General features: G+C 26.0%; 1 protein-coding gene across 2 annotated transcripts; it reads left to right on the top strand.

Moving 5' to 3' along the window:
* The first annotated feature begins 2011 nt into the window (after positions 1-2011).
* On the top strand, positions 2012-25369 carry LOC135925509 (glutathione hydrolase 1 proenzyme-like). 2 transcript variants are annotated; one of them, XM_065460876.1, is made up of 12 exons: positions 2012-2189; positions 2331-2482; positions 6743-6845; positions 7094-7158; positions 9833-9906; positions 10423-10661; positions 16711-16958; positions 17154-17505; positions 22485-22738; positions 24058-24163; positions 24552-24792; positions 25005-25369. In XM_065460876.1, the coding sequence occupies exons 1-12, from the start codon at positions 2040-2042 to the stop codon at positions 25169-25171; spliced, it is 2151 nt and encodes a 716-aa protein (XP_065316948.1). In that variant the 5' UTR covers positions 2012-2039; the 3' UTR covers positions 25172-25369. The 2 variants fall into 2 exon arrangements, with proteins under 2 accessions (XP_065316948.1, XP_065316947.1); XM_065460875.1 differs by having other exon boundaries at positions 2016-2189; positions 17154-17508; positions 25005-25368.
* Positions 25370-25595: the final 226 nt, after the last annotated feature.

Here is a 25595-nt window from a genome sequence, read left to right as displayed (position 1 = left end):
ATATGACCAAATTTTCAAAATATTTAAGGAAAATAGAAAATAAAAAAATACAGGAATAACGGATTCTCAGGTATATTTTTAATATTTATTTATTAAATCCTAATTTTCAAACATTTGTGCCAGGAGGAAATCAATGATTTTTGTTTTTTAGAAAGAATTTATCCCAAAAAAGAAATTCAGAAGGGGATTATATATCGGCAGAAATCATTGAAGAAAATATATCAGAACTTCACACCTATTTGAATGAACCTCTTGTTTCATTAAAGGATGACATATTAATATGGTGAAAAGCCAATAGTGAAAGGTCTTTTATATTTTTTAAATACTCAATATAGTTTATTATATAGATTCCCAGTCCTCTCATTAGCAGCTAGAAATTTTTTAGCAATTCAAGCAACATCTGTCCCCTGTGAACAAATATTTTCAAAAGCAGGAGATCTTGTCACTAAAAAAAGGAATAGGCTTTCAAACAAAACAATACAAGCTTTGATGTATATGGGCTCTTGGTTAAAGGATGGAATAGATCTACCGCCTCCATTAAGTCCCTCTTCTAATTCCTTCCAAGAAAGTTCTACAAACAAAGACATTAGCATTTATTTAAATTAAATATTTGTATTAATTATTATATTATTCATAATTAATTTTATATTGTTTATATAATACTCTTATATTTAATAAAATGATAAAACAAATTAAATTAGGTTAAAAAAAATATGTTTTTTAAACAAATAAAAAGACCGGTCCTGGACCGGTCTTTTTATTTAGGATCACGGTCTGGATCGATCTTTTTTAAAGGACCGTGGTCCGGTCCGGTCCGGTCCGAGGGTATCGGTCCAGTCAGGACCAAAGACCGGACCGTGACCTTCACTAATGCACACAGATTTTTAAAAAAAATATCAAAATTTGTTAAATATTATAATCAATAGATTATAAAACTGAAGCTAACTATATTTTCAAGGGAATAATGGAAAAGAATTTAAATAAAGAACACACTGTGATATCTACATCTTTTTTAATCTGAATGTTAATCAGTAATCAAATTGTTAATGAAGTATGTAACTTTCATTTATAATATATTCATATATTTTGGAAACCTAATAAGTTAAACAACAATTTTTATTTAAATCATTATATTATTTACATATATTTCAAAATAAAATAAAAATATTTTCATTTATTAATAAAAATTTTATTATATTAAATATTATAGTTATTCAGTGGCTTAGCTAGGAATTTTCCTTAAAGGGGGCCCATACATATATGTACCTTTAAAGGGACTTCGGCCCTCCCCGGCCTTAGACCGGGTTTATCTTAAAAATCATATTTGTTTTTCTTATAATATAAAAGTTCTAGAATTAATGATCATTTTAATTAGTGATAATATAAAGCAACAATAATATGTAATTATAATTTAATAAATTATTCTCAATGACTTTATAATAATACTATCCAGAATGATTTCAATAGTAATATAATATCCTTCCACAAACATCAACCAGAAAAATATAAATATTCAAAATATTTATTTTTAAAGTAACTTTTGAGTCTTTTGAACGTATAATCTAAAAAAAAATTTCTCTGTGGGAGGGGGGTCTCAACCCGATAACTACCACCCGTAGCTACGCCTATTAATAAATTGTTTTTTGTTTTGTTATTTTCAAAAATTATGTTTTATTTAAATACATTGATCGGGATTAAAATAAATGAAGGATGGGAGTCTAACATATTTTTGGGAAAATCCAACACCTATGATGAGAAGAATGTTAAATACGGAAATACTTAACTTTTTTTTATGTAAAATTCCTGAAAGGCCAGGAATTCCAAATGATAAAACTTTTAAGATGGAAACGTTAATTATAATAATAGTATTTAGAGTTATAATATGAAGAAATATATGGTATTATATAATTAATAAAAAAATGTGTATTATAATCTCTTTATGGTTGTCGTGTAGTACAAGCTTTTAAAAAGCGTAGATAGTTACACTGATGCAGCTCTAGCATATTTCAATGAATAAAAATTCGGGAATTTAGAGAATTATGAGATACAATGAAAATCTGCCTTTAGATTCAAAGAAAACTTCTTATAAATTTCCTAAAAATTTACTTTATATAATTTTTGGCATACTCACATTTAGTGGAATAGTCACAGTAGCATTAATTTCGAATATTTTATTAGGAAAACATCAAGTAATTTGGATAGTTATTTTATTTATATATCAATTAATAACTTATTTTAATTAGCAATATTTTTTTTAAACTTAATTGTTTTTCCTATTTTTTACTTGCATAATTTTGTTAACAAAAAGAATAATTAATAAAATATTGTAGGTTCAATCTCATGGAGCAGTCTCTAGTGATGTTAAAGTATGTTCTGAAATAGGTGTAGAACAGATGAAAAAGAAAGGAACTGCTGTTGATGCTGCAATTGCAACTATGTTTTGTTTAGGTGTGGTTAATAGTGGGCATTCTGGAATTGGAGGGTTTATAAATAGAAATAATTTTATAATTATGCTTATGATTATATTTTAAATTACTTCACTTTAATTTTCTTGTTTCTTAAACAAAAAGTCTTCATCTTGTACATTAAAAATTGCTTGGTATATGATTTAAAAGATAATTATAGTAAGATTTATAAATGTATGCTAATTTTGATATTTTTTTAAAAAAAAATAACTTTGGATAAATTTAATTTTAGAGAAATATTATATAGCATATATTTTTTAAATTTTTATAAAATTACATATTCTAATTAATCTAGTATATAAATATGATGTGACAAATAAGTTAAATAAAAGTATTAATTGATACACTATACTAATAAATAAAAATACTTTATTTTTTTTAAAATAAATAAAATAAACCTCTGTGCCAAAGTCTAATCAGTGGCTGCAGTTTTTAACACTTTTCATCAGTGCATTGAATTAGCCATCACCTAATAAATGGCATTGGTGGTGTTATATAATTTAAAAATAAATTTAATTTATAATTTAATATTCCATATTTTTATCATTTATTTGGGCACTTTTATCTGTAATTTTCATTTATTTTGATTAAATCAATGTATAAACTTGGAATATAAACATATAAAGTAAGAAAATTGTCGGTCAAGAATTGGAGTGCTCCACTTGCGTAAATGTTTAAAATGAGAAAATCAACATTAAAATTTAAAATAAAGTATAGGAAAAAGTTATTGATTAATTTTGACAATAACTTTGGCAAAAATTAATATTTTTTAACCTAGTTTTTATTTATATATATATTGGAAATAAATAAGTTATTATCCACTTTTAACTCAATAATTTTGAATGTTTAAAATGAGAAAATCAACATTAAAGTTTAAAATAAAATACAGGAAAAAGTTATTGATCAATTTAACTTTGGCAAAAATTAATATTTTTTAATCTAGTTTTTATTTTTACATTTATTGAGCATAAATAAGTTATTATCCACTTCTAACTCAAAAATTTTGAAAATGTCTAGTGGAGCCAATTCCAGACAGATGAAATATAAATAAATTAGAAGTTGAATTTAGTGAAATTATAAATATAGTGAATAAATATTAATAGAGATTGATGGGCCATTGAGATGTTCTTTTGACATTGGAGATGGAAAGGATTCATTAACTAAGTGTACTAGTTGCAGGCATACAAAATACATTCCAAGATAAATTAGCAAGTCTAGAAAGTTTTATTAGCCTTTCCCAAAAGGTTAGTACATCATATTTTGTTATAGTATTATAACAAGTAAAATGTGGCATTCTTGTTCTAGATTACTAACTTGATTCTCAATCTCTGCAAATGCTCTATAAGTTTTAAATGTCTAATTATACATTGTGGAATTAAATATTCTGAAAGAATTTTAAGATTTTGAAATCTTGTATTAAGTAGTGTTGTAAATATCGAATGTTCAAAATATTTTAAATATAAAATTATTATATAAAATAAATTATTTGCAGTTCAATAATTTTAAACCCTATGATCAAGCTTTTTGCATATTTTATTTTACACAAATGATATATTATCTATCAGATTCTATGATGATGGCTGATCTATCAGATACATTAATGATGTCTGTTTATTGTTGTTATATAGAATTTTAAAATGGCAACATAATATTTTAGTCAAAAAATATTACATACTAAAGAGTTTGTTCATATATAATAACATTTTGATATCTATTAATGTAATCTTCAGGCATTGTATATTATTTTGGCTAAATCAAGCTGTTTAATAACAGTATGTCTGCTCTATCAGATCATTGTTGATATCTGAACTATCAGATTCATTGATTTGCATATTTGTTTCTGTTTCTCTTAACCTAAATTAATTGTTGATACCTTTTTGGAGGAAATAAATTTTGTAAACTCTCTAAATGCATTTAGTAATGTGAATAGTTTGTCCTTAATCCCATTCTTTGTTGAAAGTTTTAAAGTTTATTAGAGAGAGTTCTTATTTCAAAATTGTATAAAGGGTGGTTTAAAACCTATAGGTCCATTAAAATAAATATGAAAGTAATAAAAGTATTATGTTTATGTAATTAAAATATAAAATAGAATGTATAAAATAGCATTGGGTAGGGCCAGACCTATTTTTAAAAAAATTGGGTTGGGCCTTATATTTTAAGAATAATGGGCTACCAGATGTCAGAGAAAACTATTGTTGCAATAAAATTATAAAAAAAATGTCATTCTAATCAACAAAAATTACGAAGATAATCTAAATGAATATTTAATAAGTTGTGGTAATCATCATTTTTGAACATGCTCCCAGTGGACTTTTAGCATTTTTTACATTTAGTTTTTGAATATATTGTGGACACATTAATAATATAACAGCTCAGGAATATAAACTTGAAATTTTAATAAGTGATTGAATATAGCAAATAGATCCCCTGGCCCCAGTTGATAAGCTAAGAATAAAATATATTTATAAGTTAAAAACATTCTTATATAATCAAAGTGATAATTTAAAAAAAAATTAAAATAATTGAAATAAAAATGTGCTAAAAAAAATAATAAAATACATAATTTATTTTTATAAGGATATGAATTTGAAATTAAAAATAAATTTAAAAAAGAATCTAACAATTTTATTGGTCATGTATTGACTAGATGTGATCCTACTTTCTACATGATAAAAAGATTTTTGGGACAAAAAAAATATCACTTATTTTATAAATAAATTGATATATCAATATCTGGAATTAACTTCAAACACATTAATTTTGTCAAATATATCCTTTAGTTTAATTATTATAAAATTATAGGAGATTTTATGATCCAAAATGCGTCAAGCTTATATGGCACAAAATTTTTTTTGAACTATAATGCCAAATATATTGGTCGGTGATGACATTCTTTCTGGAGTTAACACCTTGTATTAGAACATTCATTTATGTAACCTCATTTGTGGAAACAAATATAGGAATTAGAAAAAAGGCTAAAAATAAAAGAATTAATTTTTGTTATAATGTTCCTAATACAGCATATGGCTAAAAGTCTGAAATATTACCCTTTAAAATGACTATTGAGACTAAAATTGAAAGTTTTATTAATATATTTTAGTTAAATATAGTCTGACGGGGATAGATAGCTAAGCTAAAATAGCTTTTTCTCACTCATCGCATATACAAGGTTCTATTTCCACTTTTTTAAAATCACTTTTTTGCACTTTTCTATATATATTAATATTATTAAATAATTTTTTTTATAGTTTTCGTAAACGGAACTCGTGATTAATGAAATAATAATAACAAATGTTTAAAGAAATAGCCAAAAAAAATTAACAACAATGCTTATAGATAACATAAAAAATGATGAATTTCTCATTATGAAAAGAGAATGAAAATAATAAATGAAATATAAAAAAACAGATTAAACAAGGAAATGGTCATTTAACACCACCCGGACTAATTTAATCTGGAGAATTACATTTAAATTTGCTGGTATGCTTAAAGCCAGGGAGCAGAACCGTTTCCAGTTCTTAGTTTTTAAAATGGGTTAGTTTCCGGGTTGGACATTCATATCGATTTATTCGGTTCGTTCATTGTGGATTATTTGTATATTTTTTAACCTATAATAATAATCTTTTTAAAAATATTTTATGCGTCACAAACCGATTAGAAAGTATTTATAACGGTTTGTTGTTGGGTTCAATACCCTGATTAAAACTATCCCTGAAAGCATTATATTGACTTATTTTTTTAAAAAAATGTTTAACAAAATATAAGGTTTTATCCCCTTGTACGATCTCTAATTAAAATTAGATTCGATTTGTTAAAGGTTTTGGGTTATCGAAAAATAAATATATATTTTTTTGGTGAAGATAGTTTATTCTTTTTAAGGCCATTAGAAGTCTGGTTATTAACATGATATTATAAAGTATCGTCTATATATTTGGAAACCCTAATTATATTTATCTAAACCGTAGCCTATCTTGGGTGGTCAGTAACGTTATTTAAACATCTATTGCTTTTTTTTGGTATATTAACATATATGTTTTTTTTCTCTATTGATCACAAGGTTTACCTTTGTGTTTTTCTTAAAAAAAATTTATAAATATGTAAAAAACATAAAATAATAAAAATAATCTATTTTGCCTTTATATCGTTATAAAAAACGATTACCAATTTGGACGTTCGTTATTTGATAATTACAGCAAAACGCTTAAATTTGTAAGCACTGTAAATATCTTCCTTTTTTTTAATGAAGAACCAATCATTTAATTTTTTTTAAATTCTAGCGGAGGCTTTATGTTGATATATTCTCATGTAACAAATGAATCTCACGCTATAGATTTTCGAGAGACTTTACCCTTTAGCGTTAGTGATCCTTCTATTAATGAAGTTAATATTTTATTATTATTATATAAAAATGTAGTTTAAAAAAAGAAGTAATATTTTGAATGAAACTACGATCCGGTCTTTGGACCCGATCGGAATAACATTTAAAAACTAATTGATCGCGGTTCTTATCCGGCTTGATTCAATTTTTATAGAACCGGCTTATTGGCAATAAGTAATAGACAAAAATGAAAGAACTAATTTTGTTTTAAAAATATATACCAAGTTTATTATTTCAATCATTAACGCAGGGCACCTCTATAGGCGTTCCAGGTGAAGTTAAAGGAATGTATTTGGCGCATAAATTATATGGAAAGTAATTATTATTTTTGTTTACTTTTTTATAAATATATATTATTATACATTTCATCATGAATTAGGAATAATTTGTTCTATTAGGGATCCCAACTATAACTAATATATCGGTTTAGATATAGGGGTCAGGTTCTGTTCACAAAAAATTATAATATCGTGTCTGTTTTTTGCATTACAAATGTTTCTATATAAAAAAAAATAAACTACTTATTAAAGATTGAAAAGGGCAATTATATTTACGCCTGAAATGCCGTCGATTGAGATGAGCGACGTGGACAGGCTCGCAGCCGATTGTTTTTATGGCGGCTGCATGGCGTGCATAATTTGTAGAATGCAATTATTATTTAAATTTTAATATTAACATTAATAAAATTAAAATATGAATTGTATTCTATTGGCATATAGTAAAATAGTGTATACCATTTACATTCATATTCATACATCATATTTCAAAATTACACAAACATTATTACATATCAAAATTTTTTATACACGTTTTAAACCACCCTAGTTTGTTTATTGCCAACTATAATTGATTAAGTATCTTTTTAATGTATAAACTTAATATATAACTGATTTATTATATAAAACTTTATTTTGAAAGTTCAAAAATTTGTTTCTTTTGCTCTAATTATTTTGATTAAATATCTTTTCAATGTTTATAAAATTATAAAATCTAAAGGGTGAAATTATGTTTTGATGTGATGCTTAGATTTAATGCCATTTTATTCTATAAACAATAAAGAAATAACTGATTTTCTAAAAGTTTGAAATTTAAATAAAATGATTATTAAATAAAAAATAAATTGTCTAAAAAAATAGAAATATGATAGTTGATTCCTCGTCAGAATTGCCTGATTTGATAACCATTATCGGGGTGCACTAGATTATGTTTATTTATCTATAAAGGCGCATGTTTTAAATATGATTGATTCTGGATCAAAATTCTGTTCTATCAATTTTATGGACAGATCATTTCAAGCATCGAAATTATATCATATTTAGTCTTCATCATTTAAATGGCAACAACATGACGCAAAAGCATACTGTGAAACCATATTATCTAAGATCAATATAAATGAGGAATTTCATTTAAAAAACCAAATAATACAGATGGTAACCGATGCGAATGCCAAAAGAAGCTTCAGATTGGGAGATTATGAGCATAATTTATGCTTAGAGCATAGACTTCATAATTTAGTTACAGTTGATGGAATAAAAAAAGTTGCTAGAATTAATATTCTGATTAAAAAAATTAGAGAAGTCATTTCAGTTTTCAGATATCGAGTAGATGATTGGAATGTGAAATTGAATTTTAAATGCCTGCAATCAATTTATGAGACAGGCCATATTTTGGATATCGATGATTCTGAATCGATATCTTGATGAACATTTTCATATCTCTGGTGAGGCTGATAATATAAATTGCATTGCACGCCTTACTTAATGGCACAACATTTGCTAGAAAGTGTCCATAGTGTTCAATATTCCTATAAATAATGTTCTAATTAAAATACGAAAACAATATTCAAAACCTTTTAATAATGAATGGATATAATTAGCGAACTTTACACATTATTAAATCCACAGAGAGTCTGTGGAATTTCTTCCCTTCTAAAATGGATTAACAATAAATTTAAGATTATTATTTCTCAGTGAAATAGAAACACATATACAAATCAATAAATCTGATCGCTCAGATATCATTTGCCTAAAAAAAATATTCAAAAAAAAGCTAACCATTAGTTTCCAATTACCAAACTTATTTATTTTATATAATATTTTTATTAATAAAATTATATTTTAAACATTAGATATTAGCGACATTACTTGATCCGAGATTTCAAGATCTTAAAATTGTTTCAGAGTATATAAATTCGAATTCTAGAACATCATTGCAATTTTTAATTAAACATTTAAAACTTTTAGAACATGATAGAAATGAACAGACTGAGATTCAAGTTGTAGATAATGGGCAAATATCCAGTTTATATATCGCGAAAATAGCTTGTAAACATTCCGTTTTATGCAACGATTATAACAGCATTAGCAATATAGAGCAAGAATGTCATATTTTGCTCAGCCAACATAGTATACCAGAAGAGGATGCACTAACATTTTGGAAAAAACAGACTGGTATTTCCTAAGATTGCTAATTTAGCTAGGAAGGTTTTTTGTATTCCTGCAACGTTAAAATAATGTAATACATTGAAATTATAAATTAAATTTATTCAAAATTTTTAAAAATAGTATGCTGCGGCCGCCGCCAATTGAGGCTTCGGCGAACAGGTCTAGATTCTTTTCACTCATATTTATGAGGAGAAATTATAAATATCTAAAAATAACCTGATATTTATCAAAATCTTTAAACAACTCTGATATCAAAATGTTTACACCATTTAATTTTTAAGGTTTTTATTTTGAAATTTTTTTAAATTGTTTTGAAAATATGAGTAGTAGATGAATATTAAAAGCTTCATTATATATTTCCCAATTATTGATATAATTTATATTTATTATAAAATAAAACGTAATAATGTTAACTAGATGGCATGCATGTTTATTTTTATAATCGCATTCCTGTAAATTAAATTGAAGTTAGAACCATATAATTAATAAATCGACAATATTTCATATAATAAAACATTGTTTAATTTTATAACGCTAATTTTTAGACTTCAATGGAGAGTATTGATTGAGCCTGCTATCAATTTAGCCGAAAACGGGTATATTATGACTCTAGCAACTGGTTATTTTTTAAAAAAAATATTTTCTATACATTTGTAATTATTTTTATATCTAATTTTTATTGTTAAAATAATCCTATTTCTAATTAGCAGCACAATTTATACATATGATAGTCAAGGCTTCTATCACGGTGGAAGGTGGGAGGGCGCGAGATCTTCATTGAAAAGGGGGGTGGGTCAAATCGTCATTATATTAGGGGGTAGGTAGAAGTCCCTGATTATTGTTAATTCATGTAATTTATAACCAGTTTTTTACTGATCATTCTACTAGGTCAGAAGAAGAATGGGCCAAAAATTTTTTGGGCTCCAAAAATTTTGCATACCGTTTCTGATTCCTTATATTTTTATGAGGTTTGAATATTTTTAAATGGAAAAAAATATATCGTTATCCCTTCCACTTCGTATAAACTATATTACCCCTTGGACCATATCAATTGGCTGCTAATCCTTAAAAACGAACTTTTGAGTTTTTATTTTGTCAAATTTTTTTACTATGATATCTTAAAAAATTTTTTTAGTTAAATCGCTACATAAAAAATTCGAATCCCCTCTAAAAATGATGACTCATTATCCTCTCCTCGCCGAAATTTACGTCAAGAAAATTAGTTTAAACTACACCTCGCCGAAACAATATAGGTTCGTAAAGGTTGGTGAAACGACTACCAATCTGAGATTGGCAAATTCTCTTAGACTTATAGCCAATCACGGTCCTGAGGCCCTATATCAAGGTCCTTTAGCCGCCGAAATAGTTAAAGTGGTAAATTAAATATATTTATTATTTGATAAGTGTTTGGGTTCGATGATACTTTCACGATTTAAAAATAATATTTTGTCAGCCTTTATATATGTCGCTACCCATTGGTAAACCCATCCATTCTCCATATTAATAATGTTTGTAAATATTATTATTAATCTCATCTCAACTTTTTATAAAAATAAGAAATCCAGTTCAAAATAAATTAATGAAAATATTTTTTTTATCGTTCGCCATTGCAAATTTTAAAAAATGGCAAAATTATTGGTTGAAACCAAGATAATATGGAGACACTATTGTAAATTCAAGTTCAATTATAGAATTTTATTTAAATCTGATAGACAGACATAATGTTGATCTCGCGAAATTCAACGCGACGATGGTTACAACCCTTTTGCTGGGTTTGCTAGTTGTAGGAAATAAAAATTTTGACAAGCTAACATTGTAAGATGAAATTCCATCCTATATACTTTCCAAAAATCTAGAAGATCTTTATCTTGCGGGTTACGTTTACAAAGAATGAAGAATTCTTGTTCCTTTTTGCTATTATTTTTATTTACTCTTAGCTTTCATTTTACTAATATTTAAAGATTTTACCGTATACATTTTTTCTACTGAGGCATTCAGTTTTTGAATCCAGGTTTGATAATGACTTAACAAGGTTTCCATTTTATAAAAAAGAAAAAGTCCTAAGTTCCGATTAAAAATGTAAAGTGTTCAATTATATTTTTAAAAATTAAAATTGTATATATAACTTATTTTTGTGATTTTAAATCATTCTGAAATGTCATTTATTTGACTTTTTCCAATTTTGTTTATTATTATTTTTCCTACTTTTTTCTAGCCTTTTTTTATCTTTTTTATTTTATTTATTCATCTTTTCTTTAATTTTTATTTTTATATAATTCTTTTTCCCAAAAATTTGAATTTTATAGAAAATGTATTTATAAAAACTTTAAAAATTAAAATAAGGAGAAAAAAAGACCGAAAATTGTTTATAGATAAAAAAGGCATAAAGAATGAAAATGGGGTAAAAAAAGAGAATTGAAGAAACATGGTTAGGGAAATAATGAAATATTTTAAAGAAGAATAATAATTCAAAGGGAAAAAAATTGAGAAAAGGTGGCAAGAATATTTTAATAAGAACATGAAATTAAAGTAACACAAAATGTTAGAAAAAAATAAGCACGATAATTTAAAATAACCAAAAATAAAATACCAAAATATCAGGATGATATAAAATGATAAATTTAAAAAAATATATTAAATAAATAAACGATTTTCCTTTTTTGATTGATACGTTTCCTTTTTTAATCTGAACTGTTTTTTAGAGTTTGGTTCTTTCCCTCTTTTGATCGGATCTCTTCCCATTTGATCATACCTTTCCTTCTTTAGATTAAAGTTCTTCCCATTTGATCTGACCTTTCCTTCTTTAGATCTTTTCCTTTTTTTATGAATGTTTCCATTTTATGAATTGAAAATTCTGTAATACTTAAATAATTTTTGAAATAATAGATAACTATTAAAATAAAATGTACTTTTATATTATCACCTTGCCGATCGCTAAAAAAATCAATAGGGTCAGTTATTTAAACATATTTTCCTAAAATTTCGGGATAATTTTTATCATTTATTATCAACTGTGTTTCTAATATTACCCCAAAAAGAATTTCGAAATTCTTTTAAAATACACCTATTGATAATTTTCACCCTTTTTTAAAATATTTCAGAGAATTTTTATTGACCTCGATTAAACTTTTTGATCATTAAGTAGAAAGGGAAATTTAACTTTTGCGAAATTCTGTGTCCCACTCCCAGTCACCTAGCACACCTAGCGAAAGGTACCATTCTTATGAGTTATATGCATCAAATTTATATAAAATAATTTTTATACACGATTTATAACACTATCATTGATAATTAATGCTGTAAATGAACGCGTTTGTGAACTTCGTTTTTTTAAAAAATGTCGTTCCTTTTATTTTTGACGAAACTTGAAAATGAACTCCCTTTTTTAACGAACGCGTTTGTTTTTACACTCGTTCAATTTTAGAAAATTTTATTTATTCATTTGAAAATAAAAAATATTAATCCAAATTATGGAAAAAGAATTATAGCCAGCCACTATTTTTGTCTTATAGTATAGTATATTTATTTGAATATTATTATTTATATTTATTAGATTAGCGTAAGATGCTGTTATTTCATCATTTTATCTAATGCGGAATAATTAATATTACCATGGCCCAAAAGTGATAAATACTTTACTATATCATATCTTCAATAAACTAATTCTATCCTTATCAAATGTAAAATGTGTCCAAAAAATATAATATCAGTTTTAAAATCTTCAAGTTCTAATTTAAAGAGATACTTGATTGTAATATTTATTTTATATAATATAATTATATGTATCCTGTTAATAATTTATTTTGTTGTATTCCATTATTAAATCATTATAAATATTATAATAATAAAGTAAAAATCATTAAATATTATATACATAGATATATAGAATACTTTTAGAATTTATTTATTTTTAGTGTAAATTATTAAATTACTTTATTATATCTTAGTTTTTATCAAGGTTTTCATATTTTAATAGTTGAACACTTTTTAAGTATTATGAATTTATATATTTTATAAATAATTAAATTTAATATGGTATATAAAAGTTTTCATATCTTAAAAATTAATAAGAAATTTTTTTAAAAAAATAAAAATAATTAGTTATTCACTTAAAACTAATTATTTTAAACATGGCTAATATATATTTTGTTACAAATATATCGTATTTATTAGTGCTCTAAAGTAATGTCGTCACAAACTGCGTTACCTTTTTTGAAGAAAAAGAAAGCCATTCGTTGCCCTCTTCTAGAGGCAACACGTTTTATGAGTAACGGTAACACAAAACGTTACTCGTTACTTCAAATCCTTAAAAAATATGGGAAAAGATATTTTATTGTATTATAAAATTACTTTAATATATTTTTTAAATTTTATAAATAATTAAGTCGAGTTATTAATTCACATCAACCACCAAATTCCTTCATTTTTATTTTAAATTTTTGTTATTAAATTTTCAGTCAAGATTGTTAATCTAATTTATATGAATCAATAAATGTATATAAATTTATATTCTTATTAATATTTAATTTATTTTATAAAGAATATTATGTCAATTGTACATTTTCTTTAGATGAAGATGATTAAAGCCTGCTTTGGCTTTAATAAGAAACACTTTTTATAACAATGAAAAAAATTAAGGGTACTAAGTTTACAATTTGTAAGTGGAAATTGAGTCCAAACTCTATTTTAACCTTAATTGTGGAATAAACATGGGCATCCTCTAAACTGTGCAACCATTTTTAAGGAAAAAATGGGATATCTGAAACTGGTTTTAACATGGAATTCTTTCTATGGAGAACGGCCATAAATTTGACGAATCTTGTGATAAATCTAAATTAGAGATTTCAGATAATGACAAGTCGTTCATAGATGAATATTCTATGCCTATATATATGATTTTATAGGTTTTGGAATCTGTTCCTACGACTCTTTCGATTTTAGAGAGATAAGAAAAAATGCATTTGGGAAATCTCACTCCCACGATAACTATTATAATATTTAAATATGGCTTTAAATAATTTCATTTTGTAAGTCACTTATTAATTCAATTCTGCAAAACAATGACAAAAGGTATACAGTTACAGTATTGTTCACAATTTGTATTTTGATAATATTTTGTTCCAATTGAATATATATTATCATCAATAATTAACCCACTATTTAAATGAGATTGGCTCTCGTCAACTAGATGCCAGTGACAGAAGGAAACTTTTTGTTTGAGAAAAAATCTTGACAAAGAAAAGCCAGACTTGATTCCTTAAAAAAACACATGTTCAGATTATTTTCAAAAAAATTTTTAAGAAATCGGATAATGATCTACTGAAGATCCATTTGACGATCAACTAAGTTTTTTTCAAAATAAAGATTATTTTTAATATTTAATAAATTCCCCCAGTTTAAATTTAATTTATCCAATACCTTTGCACCATTTGAACGTGTCTTTAGCACTAAGCACTCTTGTTTATCGATCAAAATTTAAAATCGATTGTTGCTAAATTAAATAAAAATTATTACAAAAATATCTTATCTTATAACATATTTTTGTATTATTTTATTTCCAAATTATATATAAAATAAATTATTATAATAAGATATCTTAATATATATTCTTTTTTGCATAATTTTATTTATATAGATATAGGGAAAAAATTTTTTTTATAAATAATATATAATTTTTTAAGTAACGAGTAACTCTTTACTTTTTTGAATAGTCAGTAACGCGCATTCCTTTTTCCACAAGGTAACGAGTAACAGTAATGCGTTACTTTTTTCAGACGTAACGAGTAACGCGTTTATTTTTTTAAGTAACATTTACAGCACTAGTATTTATAAATTAAATTAAATTTTTTTAAAAAAATTTATTCATTTCGTTTTTTTTAGAAATGTTTACAGCATTGATAATATAATATTCAAAAATTTATAATTTATGCTTTCAATAAAAAATTTTATTTTAATATACTGGTATTTTCATATTATTATTTTATTTTTATAATAAAAATGAACACACCACCTTTAGGATCAATCTCTTCAGTGATTTTTCTAAGCTACAAGTGTATCAAAAATACTTATCTGAATAGGAATTATTTAAAAAAATATATAAGTTTTATTATTTTTTATATCAGAGACCCGGGGATACCATCTGCACGGCCAGCCCAGCTCGCCCCGGATTTTTCAAAAAGTTTTTGGCCTAGTCCGGATTTTTTAAAAATATATACTAATTATTTTTAATTTTCTTTGGTAATAATGGCGATTTGAAATATAAAGCACCACCCGGGCATTTTTTAAAATTTTTTTTAATGCGACTCGTCTTGTATAACGAGCTTGCAGGTCTCTGATTTGTATTGATTAATTAAACGTATTCAAAAAAATTATTGATATGACACCTTACATTAATATTGATTTTGGCGCAGTGGCGTGCAAAATTAACTATATACTTGCTTGATAAATTACAAAAAAAATAAATAGAACTGTACCGAATCGAGGTCTGCAAATGGTGGGTTTTCAGCCCCTCCGCTCACGGGCTAAAATGTTTTAAACATCAGGCGGGTAGGTTAAAAATATTTTTAAAACAATGTGAGTTAATTTTAAATTTCCGAAATGTAAAAATCATTTTTTTTATTTAATATTGCATATTTTATGAGTTTAATTAAGAATACATCAACTAAATAAAGAGCCAGGCAAGCCATTAAAATATTTTTTAAACACTGGGCTGGTGTGTTGTTTAAACCAAAATTTTTAAGTGGACTAACGAGAATGTAAATTTTATAAATAACTATGGGTGGTAGGGCAAAAAAATTTTAAAAAACTATGGGCAGGCGGGCAGGTTAAAAAATTAAAAACAATTGGACGGGCTTATTGGCAATAATACGCCCAATTGCAGACCTCTAGTGCCGATCTCATTTGGCGACATTTTTTTAACCAAACCGTTTTGTCATTTTATAAGCATAACCTTTAATATATTTTTTTATACATCGAATTCAGGATTTCCAATTCTTACACAATTTACAATTATATTTTATGTGTCAATATGAAATTGGTAAAATTATTATAAAATCCTTTTTTTATCAGGCTCTAGGTGGGTTAGGAATTCCATAAAAAATCGGTCTTATTTATATTAAGATGGTATTTTTCACTATTATTTCCTTTTTTAAAATTAATGATCCCTTTTACGAATAATGAATTTTTATTATCTTTTAATTATTTAAATCCATTTCAAGTATAAATTTAAATGAAAGCAATTTTCATTGGTAATGAGTAAAATTAAGGGACACGTGACTATCATTATTTGCATTATGAAATTGACATATTATTGATTTAATCCTAGCCATATTGTTATTAACAATCTAATGTTAAATCACGTGTTGTTTTATTTACCCAATTAGTAATAATATATTTCTTATACAATAAATATTAATAACGAAAGGTTCAAGCCAAAGGAGGCTTACTCACTTTGGAAGACCTGTATACGTTTCAACCTGTGCTTAGACGCCCTTATAGTTTCAATCTCATGAAAGGGAGATATAGAGCCTTAACATTTCCTTTACCAGCTTCCGGCCCAGTTTTGGCTCTTATTCTTCAGATCATAGAAAAACTGGGTTTATCTCGATTGACTTCTTATTCCGATATAGATGGCTTTCATAACGAAGAAATTAGTGAAGAAAAAATTAAAAAGTACATTTACTTTATACTTCCTTGAATATTATTTTTCATGATATTTGGCAAAATAATTTATATTTTTCAGTGCTGTAAAGTTAGGACTTAATTATTGGCATTTCTTTTTTGCGAATAAAAAAAGTTCCTTTTGATTAGGTTTTGATAAATCCATTTGTTTTCTCACCTTCCGTTTTTCCTATTCCTTTATTATAGAGTTAGTAACGGCATTTCCGATCTAGATGTACAATTCTTTGATAGCCTTACCCAGAAATATCCTTCCCTTAAAAAAGTTATCATAAATATGCAAGAAAAAGATGGGAGTTCACCCGAAGATTTGGTGTCTTATTTTGATTCATTTGCAGATTCCGGGGAAAAGAAAAAAGTTGGAAAATCTAGGCGATTCATAAGCGAAAAAATTATCGAAACACCTGGTTATGAAAGAGTGAAAAATAAATATTTCAAGAACCTTCCTGCAACTTATACGGCGCTCTATTACCATTGGCTGGTAGAAGCGCTTAAGTTTAGTCAAGCTCACGCACACTTGCTCGGTGATCCTACTTCCGATGTAGTGAGTTCATTGATAATTTTATTGAATTGCTACATGATGATATAAAATAAAATGTATGTGTTTCTTCTTTACTATAAAACTGGCTTTTAAATCAATAATACTTTATAAATGGCTATGTTTCAATTTCAATTTTCCAAAAAATGTCCTTTTTATATTTTAGTTTTCTTTTAAAAAAATGCATTACGGTATGCTCCCCTATTTAAACAAAATAAAAATATTAATAAACATACCAATAATAATTTTAACCGCACTCATAGCAGACTTTTTAAAATCCATGCATAAATAATGGATTAGGGAATTCTCTTTCCTAAGAAAATTATTTCGAATACTTTATCACACGTGTTTTGCATTTTTTTGGAGCACACAATAAACAGCTGTGATAAAAATAGCGTTTATAGATACTCGAATGGCATATAATTGAACAAATAATTTTGACATGGAATAATTTCCATTCATATACCAGGCTGTGGTATTTGAGTTCGTTCGTTACAAACATGATTATCCTTTTGTCCAATCTCCTATAATATGTAATTTAAAAATACTATTATATCCAAACTAAAAGTTATTAGATCGAACTGTCCATTGGTAGACGTTGCTATTAGTGAGAATATAACATTGCTGAGGCTTTTGTATTTGTTTATTTTTTTAGTCTTTGCTTGAATAAGCAGGTTACTATTAATATTGATAGGGAAGAATAAGACACATGTATATTTCCAAATAAGGGATCTGCTCATTGGCCAGGGGATAGTGTAAGACCGCCGGATCTTAGGTCTCATCTGTTGAGAGGTTGCAGGGTTCTAGAATATTAGGTATATGAGCCTTTTTTAATAAGAGTCTTGATAATTTGTTTATTGAAGAGTGACATTGATGTCGACATTGGCTTTTGATGCAATTGAGGTCATGCATTCCCTTGGCATTTACTAGGAGGTTACAGTTCATGCAATGATGAGGGTGAACTAGGTCGCTTCCGAGAATGCCAAGACAGTGTCTCGTCGCTTTCGAGAATATGCCAAGACAGTGTCTCTCCTGATACACCTTTCCCACAATAGCGATCCAAGGAAACATTTTTTCACCCCAATATCAAAATCTTCTACAAATTCATCTTCATCTTTTGAGGACATTCAACTCTTTCAAAACCAACATAAAATCGGAGGCCACAAATGGCTGGAAACTCTGCTCATCAAAAATCTATGGAATTTCTTAACTATTGAACAACTAAAAGTGACTTTAGGACCTCAATTGCATCAAAAGAAGGTTGACATTAACGTCACTCTTCAATAAACAAATTATTAAGCCCCCTATCAATAAAAAGGCTCGCATATCTATTATTCTAGGACCCTGAAACCTCTCAACAGATAATGGCCTGATGGTCTGACCACTATCCCCCGATGGGCAAATCCTTTATTGGGGATTATACATATGCCTCATTTTTCCCCACTAATAATAATAGCAACCTGCTTACTCAAGCAGAGACTAAAAAAATAAACAAATTTAAAAGTATATTCTTACCAATAGCAACGTCTACCAAATGTACAGTTAAATAATTTAGATCACAAAAATTAAATCGCAAATATTTGTAGGGAATTCCTATTCCTTAGGCAGAACATGCATATCATATTTTTAAATTTAACTATTGTTCTTTTTTAGGAACTTGTTTTTTTAGGTTTATATAATTTTTTTTAAAACATTTATAAGATATTATATGTAATAGTTTTAATAATAATTTCAAACCATCAAATTTAATGAGGTCTTGCAAATTCTCACGTTTTGAATTGGTATGCTTTACCTTTGACTTTTCCGATAACATGCGTGACTGAACGCTTTGGTCTAGTTTTACAACTTCCTCATAAATTTGAAGAGGTTTTGAGTCTGCACATCGCTTCATGTTAGAAACTTTCTGCTAGTTCATCAATATTTGATGGATGAGTATGAGCTTTTTCAGGTACCAAATTTTTATTATTAGTGTTATGGCTTACAAATTGAATTATCCTTAGCGCTGATAATAATATTGCTCGACAGGCCTGATTCTAGACCTATTTCCCAAAAAATTTTAACTGCCCCCCCCCCATTCCCTCAAAAAAAGAAGGTTTTTTTTTATTTTATTTTCCTTAACATTTTTTGTTAAATTTTTTAAAAATAAGTATGTAATCAGAGAGAAATAACTGTTGTTCAAACCACTATCGGTTTAAAATACTATTCATTCCGAAATACCTAATATCGTCAACGCACCTCATATTGTAATGAGGAATAAGAAAATGTAAATGTAGTTAATTTGGTGGAAGAGCGAAAATGATCAAGATGCCAAGATTCAGAATAAGGAAAATGAGCTTAAGCTTGCAATAACAAAATGAATAGGTTAGATTTTTAAGTAATTCTTATTGAAAATATTTTACAACTAATTTAAATTAGGCATCACCAAATAGGCCAACATATAGTGGTGTTAAAAAGTCCATTTTGGGTCGATTTAAAAAACGGCTAGATCAAAGTTATAACCAAAATAATATTATGTAAGTCTGGAGATTTTGCTCATAGATAGCAGAAAGGTTTGAACATCTATTTGCCAAATAACGAAGCTTACATAATATTATTTTGGCTAAAATCCTAATCGAGTCGTTTTAAAAAATCGACCCAATTCGGGCTTTTTAACAACAATAATGGTAAAAGACTGTTAGTAATAATGAAAGAAGAGTTTTTTAGGCACTATAGGTTGAATAAATAATTGAAACTGATGCAGTTCTTTGCCTTTTAAGTAAAATCTATAACTTAAAGAGTGGTGAATCAAATCTATACCAAAACGGGTTTTACCAACTGGAAGAAAGTTCTTGTATACAGGGACCTTGAGAATCATTATAATTGCTGAGTACATAGAAGAAGGAAATCATAAGACCAAAAGATTTTTCCAATTTTTTTGTATAAACTAATTAGCAAATTAAATAAAATTTTAATCAAGATAGCCATTTTAATTTTCTAGACTTAAAAAAATTATTTGTTAAAAGTTTACATCCAATAACATATAATAATACCTAGACCGACGATTCATTCATAAAAGTATGTATCAATGCAAATCAGCTGGAGACGCTATTGACACCATATTGATATCTGTCTAGTAAAATTTGTAAAACTAAGGCAATGACTTTAAATAAAATATCCTATCGATTCCTAGACTATAGTAACTAGTTACATTTTGGCTAAAAAATAATTGTAACTAGTTTTATTTTTAAAATTGTAACTAGTTATATTTTTAAAATTGTAACTAGTTATAATTTTTGAAATGTAACTGCCAAAAGTAACTAGTTACTTTTAAAGTTATATTCAAATAATTAATTTTATTTTCAATATGTTGTGATAAATTAATTTTAAATTAAATTTATTTTTTAAATTAAATTTATTAATTTAAAATTTTGTGAAAATGTCTGATTGTTATAATTTCCCGTTCAAATTGATTTTCTTTTCTTAAATTGTTACATTGCTACTGGGCTTCATAATTTTGTAAGCAAATTCAAGTAATTTAATAAATTTTAATATTATATTTATTTACAAATGTAGCACAATATATTTTTTTCCGTCAAGTAACAAGCATTGGAACTTCATATCATACGTAATAAAAAAAAATTTAATTTAGTATAAGGAAAAACAAAGACAGATTATTTTAGAATTTAATATTAAATTATTAATCATTACTTACAAGAACCAAGTCTAACAAAAATATCATGTTATAGGTTTAATAATCTTTATGATAATGACAACATCATTGCTGCAATTCTTCACCCCTTATTTAAAACTGACTGGCCTTGGATTAGGCAAGAAAGGAATAAAGCAAAAAAGGAGGAAATTTTAAATTTAATAAATACTTTAATACCTCAAAGTGAATCCCAGACGAATGAATCAGGCTCAAAACCAACATCACTTGATGTAGTTGGATTTTTTGACCTAAAGCGCCAAAATATTCTACTTTATCAAATCTAATAACAACACTTTTTCTTTATATAACGATTTTCCAAAGTTAAAATTACTCTTTATTAAATATAATGTTGTTCTAACATCAAGTGCTCCCGTAGAGCGCTTGTTCAGTCTAGGTAAGCTCATTTTTGGAGATAAACGAGCACGTCTACTAGATAATAACTTTGAAATTAATTTGTTGTTAAAAGCAAATAAACATTTATTAGATTCTAATTTTTATGAAAAATAAATGTTTTTTTTTCAATGCAAATATATATTTTTATATTCGATGTAAATATTCAATTTTGCGATATTTTTTTATATAAATAAATTGTATATTATTTTAAATAACTGATTATACTTTGTTTATCCTAATTTTTTTTATATTAAATAAATGCATTCAATAAATAAATAATGCGCATATGAATGATGTATAAAGTAAGTAACTAGCTACTTTTGAAAATAATTGTAACTAATAACTAGTTACTTTTGTAAAAATGTAACAAGTAACTGTAACTAGTTATGTTTTTGCCAATGTAACTAGTAACTGTAACTAGTTATGTTTCAAAAGTAACTTTTAACATATTCTTATGTATTTAGCAGAAATTTAAAATATTCTTGATAAATTATTATTAGTATTTAGATATTTATAAGAATATTAATAAATCTAAAGTATTTTGATAAAAATTATATATTTTTTATAGCCAAATACTTTAATTAATAAATTTGACAGGATTCGGAAATAGTTGCTAATCAGCTAAAAAATTTAATTCCTGTGGGGATTTGCAATTTTTGACTATGAACGTTGAACGCATTCGATTTTTTTAGAAATGTTTACAGAACCATTTATAATTAATTCATGATCCGAACTGGTTTGGTTTCCTTGTATATACCACCATCTGATTGAGATATAGATCCATAAAAACACCTTTCAAATTTTGTTTCATATTTGTCAAATGATTTGTAATGAACTAAAAGATGAAAAATGATTCATTTTGTAATTACCCATAATAATTATTTAAAAAATATTCTTATAGTCATACAACTATACTTATGAATCAATGGGAACTAATGACGATTCCTTATCAAATAACCTACACTATCAGTTCTCTTCCGATAAACCTTACTCATACCCCGATCTAAGAGCCATCGTTCATTCTATATCTAATGATACGACTTTCGATTTTTCCAGCGGACATTATAATATACCCCCTATCAATTCCATAAATAAAGTGGGGACGGCTCACGTAAGTGTAATAGATGATGACGAACTTATGGTATCCGTTACTAGGTTATATACATAATTTTCCTTTTGGCTTAGATAATTATTAATTGATAAATGAGACCCAAAACTTTAGGAAAAACTCTGGAAAGATATATATGAATTCCTATTAGCGTTATTTTTCTCGATATAATCACCCTAAAATTAGGCCTTTAAAAAATTTGTCATATTGATATACTGAGGAGTAATGTTGTAAACGAACGCATTCGTGAACTAAGTTCGTTTTTATGAAAAAAAATATAAACGACGTTCTATTTATTTTTGACAAACTTTGAACGCGAACGCGTTCCTTGATGAACACGTTTGATTTTTATGTTTTTTCAATTTTAGAAAATGTTTTTATTTTTATTCTTTTGAAAAAAAATATATACTAATTTTCTTTATCACAAGATTATATCTGTCTTTTATTATAGTTTATTATCTTGAATATTATTTATAGATTAATGTTAACATGGCTTTTGTTATTTCATTATCATCATCTAATTCTGGATTAACATTACCATCATGTCCAATAAAAACAGTAACATCATATATCTAATAAATTAATTCTATCCTTACCAAATGTAAAATATGTTTAAAAAATATAATATTCATAAAGTTCTAATTTAAAGAGATACTTTTTCTCGGTCATTGGTTGTTTAATTTGAATAGTAGCTGATACTTGATTGTTATATTTATTATTTTATGGAATATAGCCATAAGTATCCTGTTAAAAATTTATTTTAGATTGTTGTATTTCATAGACTTATTAAATTATTATCATTTTATAATAGATTTTATAAAGTAAAAATCATTAAATATATATACATGAATATAAAATAGTTAATATCTTTCATAATTTTTTTTTTTAGTGTGATTATTTAAAATTTGTTTTTATCAAAGGTTTTATTTATTAGTTAAACACAATTTAAAGTATTATAAATTTATATATTTTATAAATAATTACATTTTATGATATATAAAAGTTTTATTAATTTAAAAATTAATAAGAAATTTTTTTTAATAAATAATATTCTTAAAACTATTAATTTTAAACATGGCTAATATATTGTGTTAAAAAATAAATGGCATTTATTTATATTAAATGAAATTTAAAATAAAAATTAATTCATAGTTTGAACGAACGGTTCCATTTTTGAAGGTGAAGGTTGAACGTGATCGCGTTCGATTTTCATCGGTGAACGTTGAACGCCTACGATTTTTTTAGAAATGTTTACAGCATTACTGAGGAGTATTGATTTGTCACTGCGTTTTTTTAAATATCAAACTGATTTAACAAATAATTTGATAGAATAATTTATATTTTTCATTTAAAAATAAATAAAAAGTACTTTGAATAATATTTTTGGGTCAAAAATAATAACCAAACACGGCATCCTGTTGAATGACGAAATGAACGATTTTACTTCTCCACCCGAGAAGAATGGCAAACTAGTTAGATTTTAAAATCTCATAATCCTCATATTTATTTTATAATAGCTCGAATGGGCAATTAGGTGTTATTTATTATGTGGTTTCGGTTAATATTATTAGACAATTTATATTTCAGAAATCGATTTTTTCAAATATTTGATTCGAAGGGTAGTTTAGCAATAATTTAAATTTTTTTATCGATTGTTAGATTTTTTGTTCACTTTAATATTTTATTTTAAATCTTTAGTTGATGAAGCCTTTAACTATTACAAAATTAATCATTTAGTTCAAACTTATTAATAAAATAAAAAATGTATATCGCTTGTTTTCAGATTACTAAATAAAAAAGTGAAAACCTATAATTTTTGGTATTAAAAAAAAAGACAGCATTAAATTTTAAATACTTTAGTTACCGAATGCACCCCGTGCGGGCAAGAGACCTTTATCAAACATGGTTCCCACAATAATCTATGAAATAGATAAGCCTTGTGGTCTTCGGCTTGTTATAGGGGGTTCTAACGGTTCTCGTATAATTAGTGGGGTAGCTCAAGTCTTGCTCAACTTGCTAGCGTTAGGGGATACTTTACCTCAGGCTATTGCTAGACCTAGAATCTACATGAATCTTGACACTAATAGGGTTGATGTTGAAGGTAATATATGACAATTATTGCGTTTTTTAAAAATATCAATTTTTTTAGCAAATAATTGTGAAGTTTTTAGAACATTTACATATGCAGAATAAATTTGTGGTAGACTTGATGGGCTTTTTAGTCTATTTAATTTTTTTGAAATGAATAATTTACCATTTACTAATATTTCACAAACTATTTAAATAAGACTAATTTATTTTTTTTATAAATAGAACATTTCCCAGATAAAATGATTCAAGAATTAAGCGCCAAGAATCACAATATATTTAAAGTTCCCGAAGGGCTCAACTCTGTCATTCCTATCATGAAAATAAAGGATACATTGTGGGCAACCTCAGATCCAAGAAAATCTGAAGTGCAATCTGCTGCAATATATTAATATCTTTTAGAATTATAGAACTAAAAATATCATTCTTATGACCAAAAATTTTATATTTTATTTAATGTGTTTTGTATATAATTTTTTGACCCAGTATTTAATATTTTAAATATAGTTACTTGTTTTATCATATTTATATAAATAATTGTGGAACATTCCTCCAGATTTTAAGAAATTATAGACCTAATAAAGTATTGCTTTTAATTTTAACCCGAAAAATAGAAAATTATGTATCTATTAAAGTCTGCAGAGGTCTAATTTAAATTTTCCCGCATCTCCAGACCCCCTATTAAATTTTTTGGCTCAGTCTAGATTTTTTAATTTCATTTTATGACTTAAACTGGATATATAAAAGTTCACCATTTTAAATAATCTTGGTTCTATTATATAAAATAATTTATTATAAGATTTTCTAGCTGGTTAA

The sequence above is a fragment of the Gordionus sp. m RMFG-2023 genome, chromosome 2, assembly GCF_954871325.1.
Source record: "Gordionus sp. m RMFG-2023 chromosome 2, tfGorSpeb1-WG-v2, whole genome shotgun sequence".
In the NCBI taxonomy this organism is placed as follows: Eukaryota; Metazoa; Nematomorpha; class Gordioida; order Chordodea; family Parachordodidae; genus Gordionus; species Gordionus sp. m RMFG-2023.
The sequence above is the reverse complement of the archived record's forward strand: the minus strand, read 5'-3'. Positions and strand labels throughout refer to the sequence as shown.